Below are 11,135 nucleotides of genomic sequence, written 5' to 3'. Positions count from 1 at the left end.
AAAGAATATACGCAGATGGAGAGGTGTAGTACTTAAAGCACTGTAAAGGTCTGTATACAAGTAAGATATGTTTGTTTGCTTCTCTTTTTAACACAATGCCGTTTACCACTGAATGAAGTGTCAAATCAGTGTGGAACACACGTTTGGCACAAAGGTTAAGTTAGGTTGAACCGTCCCTCAGGACCTCGCATAGACTGAATGAGTCCGTAATGTTACCAACAGTTCGTTTTACGGCCAAACTGAAAACCCCTCTCAAAAGCCAGGACTTATTTTGTAAAATAGCTCCTCTTGTCAAATACTATGAATTTTCCAGTACCTATGTCACTTGCGGCTTCTTCGTCTGATAGATGTGTTATTCCTATTAGCTGTAGTCTAAGCCTGACAGGCCTCAAGCACAAAACGTGCTATATAATTTCATCCTCCAATCTACACTTTCAACATCAGCTATCACTGGCAAAGCCTGATTTTAAAGAATACCCGTTATGAAAGGAGCAACTTTGTTAGTCCAAGTTTAGTCCGAGCTTGGGTTCACACCTGTCTCGCTTGGTCGATCATACAACTGTCGCCTATAAATCTCGCCTAATCTAGTTAAGACGTCTACGGAGCAAGCTTCGAAGTTTTTTAGCTAGTTCGTCCGCTGCTTCATTCCCATTTATTGACATATGCCCCTGATAAATAATAAATCTTGATATAGATGTAGTATCCGTACTCTTTTCCAAATAAAAGATGAAGCGACGTCTACCGCAGAACTGCCGTTTGGGTACCCTTCCGCCAACCATCCACCTCTACAATGGCTCTTAAACCTGCTTGACATGTTATTGATGACGCCATACTACTATGGCCGCATGGTCTACGTTCAAGCTGCCCCGAGGTACTGAGGCTAGTTGTAGTTGTTAGCGCTGTGTTCTTTGCCACTAGGTTTTCATGTGGAATGTGCAGAATGGCGTACGGTGCGCCCGTCTGGGTTGCTTTCTATGCTTCCGTAATGCTAAGTATTAATATCATACCCTCACAAATTTTTTGAGGTAGGTTCTTTTTTGTGTGGCTTTCCATTAAACAAGGACTTCGTAGTATAGGATAGGCCTTGCAATGAGAGAGAGAAGGCGATAGACCCTACGAACACACCAGCATCCTTTTATATGCATAAATTTAGTTCCGTTGAGCTCTTCTTCATTCTCTCCACCACGTTGAGCTTCCACGAAAACTTAGTGAGCGAAGTGTCGAGGTTGCTACCATTTGCATAGACTCAGGGATGCAAAAATGAATTGGATATCCAAACACATGTACTTACATCAATATCAAGAATCCAAATACGGCAGTTAAGATTTTCTACCCATTCAAAAGCTATCCGTTATAAACAATACGACAGCTAATACACAATTTTTTGCCGTAAAATTACAACGCTGCCGAACAGCCTCAACAAAAACAAACAAGCACAAGCATTTTGGTCAGGTAAGCGGAGCTGTGAAGGAGCAGATGATAAATATCCTCCCTGTAAACCCTTACAATGGCTTGAGGTACAGGCGAAAACTGATTGGCTGCTTGAATTTCCGTCGCTGCGCTAACACGACAAAATAGCTGTCGAAGCTGTGCAAAGCTCTCAAGGTCATCTCTGTTCTATCTAGATTTAGTTTATAAAAAATGGAAAGTTTTTTTTTTTTGCTTTTGGTTATTAAGTCATTATAACAATAATACTCATAAATGAATGAGTCTACCACGATTAAGTATCAGATGACGTCAACGTGTACGGTCTAGGCAGATAATTTCAAGGTTTCGATATAAATGCTTTAAAGCGAAGTTTTTTTTACTTAAGAGGTTAGTGCAAATATTGCGCTTATGGTGTTTACACTCAACTTTGGTGATTTCAGTAAAAAAAAACTTTAGATTATATTTAGTATATATATTTTAAGGAAAGTTAAAACCTCTCTTGAATTACAAAAAAAAAAATATAAAATGGTAAGTAAATGATTTGTTAAGTACTTAAACCTTAGCAAACCTAAGCTCAGCAATGTAAAATAGGGCCAAATGCGGCTAAATCCGCCCTTACTACTCCTTGCGAAGAGGTAAAAACCATTTACTTTGAACCCCGCTTCAATGGGAATTACGCATGCTCTGTATATCGAAACAAACCACACTAATACTTACGGAATCTGAATGCTGGAAATATACTCTTAAAAGGTATGTTTCGTTGCTGTGCCGGTCAGATGGAAAGATAATTATTTTTATTTTTTATTTTATTTTGATGCACTATGTCCTGGAACTATTTATTTATTAAACTGCTGCAACCTGAACGTGTTTTCACCAGACCCTTTGGCTAAAATCGGTTGATGCTATTTATTAAACATTTTGACACCGCCCGCAGAGAAAATGTGTGTTCGTTCAGTAGCAACTCTAGGGACTAGTTTGCATACAAACAGACAGACGCACAGACGGTTAGAAGGACATGGCTAAATCAACTCAGTTCTTCATCCTGATTATTTCGGTATACTTAATGGTGGGTCTATCTATTTTCCTTTAAGGACTTACAATTTGGGATTCGTGACGAACCTAATATACGACGACTTCATTTTCATGAAAGCTTAAAAAACTGAAATTTTTTCATACTATCTATTTTGATGTCCTGCAGAATACTTTCACCACACCAAAAAGAAAAAGGTACTTTTTTGCCCACCCTAATATACATATATTTTTTATGTATCCCTTACTTCTGCTATAAAAACTACTTGGTAGATTAATTAATAACTGGTTAAAGTGATAATCACAAACTGGCCTAAGCAACATAGTTTATTTTTAGGTTAATATTGATAAGAAAGGTGTCTAGGCATCCTAGTATAGAGGAAGACCCGAGCACTTTTTCTAGAACCAATTGCTGCTGTTGTAGTAGGAATGATCAGTGCTTCCTTTACACCTTTCGGCTCGGTCGGTGAATCTATTTTTACCTTTTACAGACAATGCACTGTTCCGATAGTGCATAGCTGCCCATAGTTAGAAATCTCGCACTCACTGCAGCTCCTTCAAATTCTGTCAAAAAGGATTCCCATTATATCAGCATGCAGTTCAAACAACAAGTGTCCCGTGATTGTGGTAGCGATACTGAAAATGTATTTCTTTCACCAATTTATTCCGTTGCTTGTTTGTTTCGATTAATGGATGATGCATCTCGACCGCCCTCGTAGTATCCAGGAATGACCCTGCCTTTGCGAGTTCGTCTGCTTCGTCATATCTCTGAATGTTTCTATGGGCAAACGACGCTGAAACAACCCAAACTTATCAACGGTCCGATTTTGGATATTTCCGTGGCAAAATTCTTGGTTCTTCTTGAAGGGTTGAAAGTACTTTGCGCTAAAGTTGATCGCGACCCTGGGCCACAAGCACACATAATTATAGTGGGGAAATTTCGTACAGCAAACTAGTTGATGGAGCAAAGAAGATAAATATAATAGGAGACGTTATTCGTTACTTTGCATAATGTTTTTGCTTAAGGTAATAGCAGGTTTTTTTGGGCGAGATGTGCATAAATGTCTTTATACATTTACGTGGGGTATTTGTGTTTATTTTTCCGACTGCATATAATTAACTAATTAATTCTCTTTACAAAAATCACACTTGCATAAGATGCCAACACGACATGGATTAATGCGTGACAATTAAAAATGTCCCTCATAGAAAACATTAGACATCATTCTTTTTAATTTCCAGCGAGTTACTCGCCACTCGTAGCAGACTGGTGGCTCTTATTATATTTATGCTCTTTGGATGGACGTGCTCAATAAAGGTAGCTTTGTTCGTGTACTGCTTTCCACTGGACCACACGCATGGCATGAGCATGCTACCAAGATCACAACGAGAAAAATATATAAGACCTTTCAACAGCCCTTCGAAATCAATAGGGGCCAACGGAATACTTACAAAACAATTAGGTTAGCTTGAAATAAATTCCCAAAACTTTTGCTACTCTCATAGAAAAAATGCTTCGAAACATGACTATTTGCAAACAGATAGTAGGCGGAAAGCCATAGTTTCTTATTCTTCTTCCGAAGGACAAACGATATCGTAATTATGTCACCTTTGCACCTACTGTGCTATGCTGCACTTTGCAAGAAAAACGAGATAGTCTGTAACGCCTCACGGCAGCAACAGAGGGTGTCGGTCTTACCGACAGCGGACTTTTCAATCTAAGGCAGCGACCGTCCCATAACGGAACCAGCTGAAAATGCATTCCAAAGGCCCGAAAAAGTTTCTAATTGCCATTTCGTTGAAAAGAGTGCGAGGGGACAGAATTAGAACAAGTACTATCTCTTAATGCAAAAGTTCTGACCCAGTTAGGCGCTAATGCAATTCTCTGCGGGGATAATTACTATTGCGCTGTGAAATCAAATTAGGATAGGTTTAGAAATCTTTTTTAATAAATGGTGTATACTTTGTTAAATTTGTGTACTTTTGGGCCTCAGTACACAAGAACTAATAACTACGGGGGCTTTAAGTTTAATATTTCTCTCATACATATATATTGATTTCTTGTTTGCGGATTGCTATTGAAAAAGCTCAATGCAATAAAATTGAAGCGGACCACGCACTAAAAACCATGCTATTTGCCATAAGTTCATGGGGGCGTGTCGTATTTATTGTATTTTAAGCGACTCCTATTGTTCCTGCGTCCATGTCCCGCTTTTTTGCTCTGAGCTAAGGTATAGATTTGTTGCCAATCTTCTGGCCCGCTCAACATTTTAGATAGATCGGTGGAGATTGTTCCGCTTATCACTTGTATGGCTGGTCCTGACACAGTGCGATAAGCGAAAGCCACTCTCAGAGCTGCCGTTCGTTGTACAGCTGTTAGAAGCGTACAACGATTTATCTTACGAATTATATTCGCCCACAGTTTGGAGCCGTGTAGAAAGGTGGATGGGGTTATGTCCACAGCAGGTTTCTCTTGCTTGCTTTTTTTCCTCCGATGTTTACCATCAGCTTCGTTGGCAACAATACATGTTTAGATGCCTTCAGAGTCACATGTTGACTAAATTCTTTGATGTTATATTTCCAGGGTAGGTGTCATTGCTAACTTCTAACGGTGTATGCTTTTTTGTTAGGAGTATCAACTCTGTTTTTTTTTTTGCATGACTAGATTGAGCTCCATGCGTATTTTTTCTGTATTTCGGGTTGTTATGCCTTCAGTAATGTCAATCGGCATTTCAAGATCGAAAATTTCATCGTAACTGGCATTCCACAAGTCAGGACCAAAAACTGATCGCTTTGCTGCTTCGTATTTAGTTTTCAAGGCCTTCGGACATCGTAAAGTTGGGTATAGAAGGGTGCGATCAGTGAGATAGCTTTTGATGAAGCGTTGTATATTGCATGGGATTTAAAATATCTGCTCCAAGGCCGCCAGCATATCTTCCCTTCTCGCGCTATTGAAAGCGTTTCTCTGGCAACTCACTTGGATTAAGCACTATTTCGTTGCGCTATTTATACGCTTCCGAGCTTTGCGGCCTGGATGATAGTCCTCCTGCTTGTTGTACTATATCTGCGAAGCTTGGTTTTTGTAGCATTTCAAAAAGTTTTCCGGTTGTGCCTAGCATACATAACGTTCGACATCCTCTCGAAGATCCCAACATTTTCATTTTTTGCTGTTCGTAAGAGCGGCGTACTTGTATGATTCTACTTCGACAGTAGCTTATACCAAGCGTGTGACCCTTACATGTAGTCGGTTTAAGCGTAAGCAGTTTCGTCTTTTATCTGCTGTTTCTTCTTTCCACCAGTAAATGGACTTTATCCGTTGTTTATTTGGTAGCATTGGCATAGATTTGTTGCATGTCTGTGTGACGCCAAGCATAGTAGCTTTAACACGCTCTTCAGTACTTGTTGCGACGAGATTTTTAAGCGGGTATGTGTCAATGGCAGATATTTGGGCTTCAGTGTTTAGTTTTGCCACGTTCCATCTGCAGCTGCTTCTAATTGCGTCCACCCTAGGCGCTTCCTGTGGCCCTAATTATTGATCGATTTTTTTATTATATTAAAACGTATTTATAAATATAGCTACTTATTAAGTGCTTACCGCAGAATTTTTCCGTAGTTTTCAATGAACATTAGTGATATTAGAAAACAATTTTTTTTAATAGGAAAATTTGATATATTTTTATATTTTTTAATAAAATTTTTTATTTTATTGCACCTTTTCATAAATATACCTACGAAGCGCTTTCTGTAGCATTTTTTTCTATATTTTTGTCAATGAACATTAATGATGGTCAGAAAAAATTTATATCATAGAATATTTGTATCATTATTTTTTTCCTCCTAAAACGTAATTTGAATAGGTATTTCTTTTATAAACTGAAAATAAGCTTGTTCTTTTACCTTTCGAATGATATATGGAACGCAAGCATCGCAATTATGATACACCTGAGAAATTTAACATCAAATCTAGATCTGATAACCTGAATAAAATTTAATATATTTCAATCTAGTATTACAAATTTACTACCGCAATATTAACTCTGACTGCTCTACTGACTCAAACATCTTCAACAGATGGCGCTAAACTACTGGCAGCTTATGTAATTCCAGCGAGAAGTCACTACATGATGCATCGCGTCCTAATAAGCGAATTGCTTAAGCGTGGACATGAGGTATGTATGTATGTGTGTTACAACCACAAATACCTAAAAAGAATTGTGTCTCCTGAAACCATTTTTGCACGCAGATCACTATGATAACAGCTCTAACATTAGAACCCCAAAAATTGGACCAAAATTATACAGAAATATTGATTGAACCAGAATTCGATTCTTGGCAGATTGGTAAACAATTGCAAAGAAGTTCTAATAAAATAAAAATATGTTACTAATAGTAATAATTTTATTCTTATTTACGCCTTTTAGTAAGAAATGTGACTGGTAAAACGTCGATCTATGATATGTCAAATGATTTTGTCACGTTAGCAAAAGTACTGGAATTGGTGGGTCTGGGTACAACGGAATATGCGCTGAAACAACCTAAAGTACAAGCAATCATCAATGCAAAACAAACCAAAGGTGTCTACGATTTTTTATTGGTAGAACAATAATGCATTCTTGGCATTAGCTCATGTTTATAATGTACCGGTATAAGTACAGCAGCATTTGCGCAACAAAATTTTATGAGTCAAATGTTTGGTATTATATCACCATGGTCTCACGTACCAATAGGCACAATGCCATTAACCGAACGTATGAATTATTGGGAACATGTCACACATACATTACTTTCATTTGAGTTATGAGTAGAGAATTGAGAGTTTTTCCAAAAATAGACAAGCTTGTGCTGAAATATTTTGGTCACATGGCTAGTAAGTATTAAACTTTATATGTAAAGTGGCTATATTTATCACATAACACAATATTACGCTATAACACAAAATAAAGCCAGACTCTAATGGACAATTTAGCTCGAACACATTATTTGAGTTCTAATGAGCTGAAATGATACGGGTCAGTTCTATTGGCGTCACTCAATGCATGTGTATACATAATAGGGTACATTTTGTTTACATATCTATTGTTTTCCTGAATCATCCCCCTAAAATTTTAATTTAAAATTTAAAATAAATTATTAAACTAATAACTAGTATTACTAGTTCTTTAAACCGTGCCACAAATGCGATATATTTTCTATATACAACAAGTAAGGAAGGCTAACTTCGGGTGTAACCGAACATTACATTATCAGCTGCCAAATTACAGCTTGCAAAACTTTTAAATTATCTTCTTTTAAAAGTGGGAGGTGCCACACCCATTGTCCAAAATTTTACTAATTTTCTATTCTGCGTCATAAGGTTAACCCAGCTGCCAAGTTTCGACGCTATATCTGTCTTTGGTAATAAATTATCGCAATTTCGGTTTTTCGAAATTTTCGATATCGAAAAAGTGGGCGTGGTTATAGGCCGATTTCAAATAGCGCTCTGAGATGAGTGCCTAGGAACTTACATACCAAATTTCATTAAGATGCTTCAAAATTTACTCAAATTATCGTGTTTACGGACAGACAGACGTACGGATATGGCTAAATGAATTTCTTTTTTTGCCCATATAACTTTGATCTATAGAAGTCTATATCTATCTCGATTAGTTTATGCCGTTACGGGGTACCGTTATGCGAACAAAAATATAATATACTCTGTGAGCTCTGCTCAGCTGAGTATAACTCTATAAAGGGACTTCAGGATTTTAAGCAAATGGTCTAGCATCATTGCATTGCAAACTTATATAGCATGTTTTTTACAATACACTAGCAAAAAAATAGCTATGCCTTTGCTACCGTAGTAAATTATTTTAATTTTTTAATAGCAAATCAATTACCGTCAAAACAAAACAAAATATGCAAAGAAAAATTTAAAATTATTTAGGGAGTTCAGAATTTTGTGTATTTGATATTGAAACGTTGCTACAGTAAATGAAAGCTACGGATAATGAACAACTTTTTTTTCTCAGCGTGCTTTGCACACAGAGTATATTAACTTTGATTGAGCCATGTCCGTCCGTCCGTCTGTCCGTTAACACAATAACTTCAGTAAATATTGAGAGATCTTCACCAAATTTGGTACACGAGCTTATCTGGACCCAGAATAGGTTGATATTGAAAATGAAGAAATCGCATGATAACCACGCCCACTTTTTATATATATAACATTTTGTAAAACACGAAAAACATGATTATTTAGTAAATAATACACCTAGAATGTTTAAATTTGACACGTGGAATCTTGATACAAATTCGAAAAAAAAATTTTAAAAGGGCGTGGCACCGCCCACTTGTGATAAAATCAATTTTACAAATATTATTAATCATAAATCAAAAATCTTTAAACCTATCGTAACAAAATTCTGCAGAGAGGTTGCCTTTACTATAAGGAATGCTTTGAAGAAAAATTTACGAAATCGGTTAAGGATCACGCCCACTTTTATATAAAAGATTTTTAAAAGGGTCGTGGACGAATAAAATAAGCTATATCTTTTCAAAAGCAGAGCTTTATATCAATAGTATTTCATTTCCCAAGTTGATTTATAACAATAAATAGGAAAAACTTCAAATTTTAAGAAATGGGTGTGGTACCGCCCCTTTTATTACTAAGCAATTTTCTATGTTTCGGGAGCCATAACTCGAAGAAAAATTAACGGATCGTAATAAAATTGGGTACACAGACATTCCCTATAGAGAGAAATATTTCTAGAAAAAATGGACGAGATCGGTTAAAGACCACGCCCACTTTTATATAAAAGATTTTTAAAAGGGTCGTAGGCGAAAATAATAAGCTATATCTTAGCGAAAGAGAGCTTTGTATCAATAGAATTTTACCTTTTAAATTGCATTATAACATTAAATTGGAAAACACTAAAATTTTTGAAAAAGGATGTGGCACCGCCCCTTTTATGACTACGAAATTTTCTATGTTTCAGGAACCATAACTTGAAGAAAAATTAACGGATCGTAATAAAATTGGGTACACAAATTTTCCCTATAGTACAAAATATTTCTAGTAAAAATGGACGGGATCGATTAAAGGCCACGCCCACTTTTATATAAAAGATTTTTAAAAGGGTCGTAGACTAGAATAATAAGCTGCAACTTAGCAAAAAATAATTTTGAATCAATGATATTTCACTTATCAAGTTTTATTGTATCAGAAAATGGGGATACATTTTTCTTTTAAACGGGCGGTGCCACGTGTTATGTAGAAAAGTAATTTATCTGAAATGAAATGTGCAATTGAAGCTCACGCTGAGTGCATAATGTTCGGTTACACCCGAACTTAGACACCTTTACTTGTTTTTTTTTTTTTATTTCCCTTTAAGACTTGCTTTAATCTTTAATCCATAAGTATAGTATTTTTCATGATGAAAGTTAAAATTAATAAAAACGGCAAAATTGCTATATTAATTTATATGATAGAGTTTTTCAGTTTGGTCTTCAGTCTATGTGAGTTTCTCACGGACCGGCCAGTTCAACCTAACCTAATTTATATTTTATTTGTTGAATTTGTTCGTGTACCAAAATTTAACAAAATTATTTTATAGTGACGTGAGAAAATGTCAGCTTAATTTAGTTATATTCCGCAAAGGTGTTAAATTTTTGCTACTAACTTTGTAAACCTGTATACCAGGTAGCAAATAACATAGCGTTAGCAGCTTCAGCGCCGTCCATACGGCCATAGTAGTACAGCGTCATCAGTAACAGGACGAACAAACTACCTTATTCCCTATTTGCGCTTCGAGGGAGATCTTAAAGCCGCAATAGAGGTGGATGGTTCGCGCAAGGGTGCTCAAATGGTGGACGGGCGATACATGTGTACACAGATGGTTCCAAAGTAGTAGAAATAGTAGGGTCTGCGGTATACTGTGCTGATCCGGAAAAAAACACATCCTTCAAGCTGCCAGATCACTGTAGCGTTTTCCGAGCGGAAGTATTGGCCGTAAACAAAGCAGTAGAGACACTGGAAGAGAATAGCTTAAACTGCAGCCGTGTTAACTTTTATGTTGACAGCCAAGCAGCAATTAAGGCAATAATCTAGAAAGAGTCCCGAAATGACCCCGACAGGATCCCGGACGGATCACGAAAACCGTCAAGACATGATCGCGGAAGGAACGTGAAATGACCCCAACGGGATTACAAATAAGGTTAAGCTATTTATAAAAGCACGTTAATAAGGCAGCAAGCGCGTTGAAGCGAATGAAGAGTTACAAACAAGCAACCATACAGGTCAAGCTAATAGAAACGTGTTAATAAATATAATTGAAGGAGCGAGGATAAGGAGAGCACCACTGATCGTTTTTCCAAAATTGTCTAGATCTCGATTTGTATGAGCCAGATACCAAAAATTATTTATTTAAGGGAAAACTTATTTCGAGCTATAACAGATTATATATCGATTTTGCAGAGAAGGTGGGTGGGGAACGGAGGGTGGACTGCTCACTTTGTAAGCCCTCGACTTTTTTGACTCATTGAGTTTGTAATATTGGTACAGGTCAGACTTAAAGTTATAATTTGTAAAAATTATTAAAAAGTAATTGTTCGAGGGATCCAAAATGGGGGTACTAATTGAATTTTTTTATTTCGGTCACCGTCTAAGAACTTAACTTGAAAGTCATTTTTCCGACCCATTC

General features: G+C 36.8%; 1 protein-coding gene across 1 annotated transcript; it reads left to right on the top strand.

Moving 5' to 3' along the window:
* The first annotated feature begins 6,522 nt into the window (after positions 1-6,522).
* On the top strand, positions 6,523-7,170 carry LOC137247070 (uncharacterized). Its single transcript, XM_067778137.1, has 3 exons — positions 6,523-6,626; positions 6,701-6,797; positions 6,879-7,170. Exons 1-3 carry the CDS (start codon positions 6,579-6,581, stop codon positions 7,061-7,063), a joined length of 330 nt encoding a protein of 109 aa, XP_067634238.1. The 5' UTR covers positions 6,523-6,578; the 3' UTR covers positions 7,064-7,170.
* Positions 7,171-11,135: the final 3,965 nt, after the last annotated feature.

The sequence above is a fragment of the Eurosta solidaginis genome, chromosome 3, assembly GCF_040869045.1.
Source record: "Eurosta solidaginis isolate ZX-2024a chromosome 3, ASM4086904v1, whole genome shotgun sequence".
NCBI classification, from domain to species: domain Eukaryota; kingdom Metazoa; phylum Arthropoda; class Insecta; order Diptera; family Tephritidae; genus Eurosta; species Eurosta solidaginis.
This window is presented reverse-complemented; position numbering and strand designations above follow the sequence as displayed.

Bases quoted from the DNA above. Each gene is read 5' to 3' on its own strand.
- LOC137247070 (XM_067778137.1), top strand. From the start codon at position 6,579: ATGATGCATCGCGTCCTAATAAGCGAATTGCTTAAGCGTGGACATGAG. The intron at 6,627-6,700 runs GTATGTATGTAT...TTTTGCACGCAG, and splicing joins TGCTTAAGCGTGGACATGAG to ATCACTATGATAACAGCTCT. The intron at 6,798-6,878 runs GTAAACAATTGC...TACGCCTTTTAG, and splicing joins ATTCGATTCTTGGCAGATTG to TAAGAAATGTGACTGGTAAA.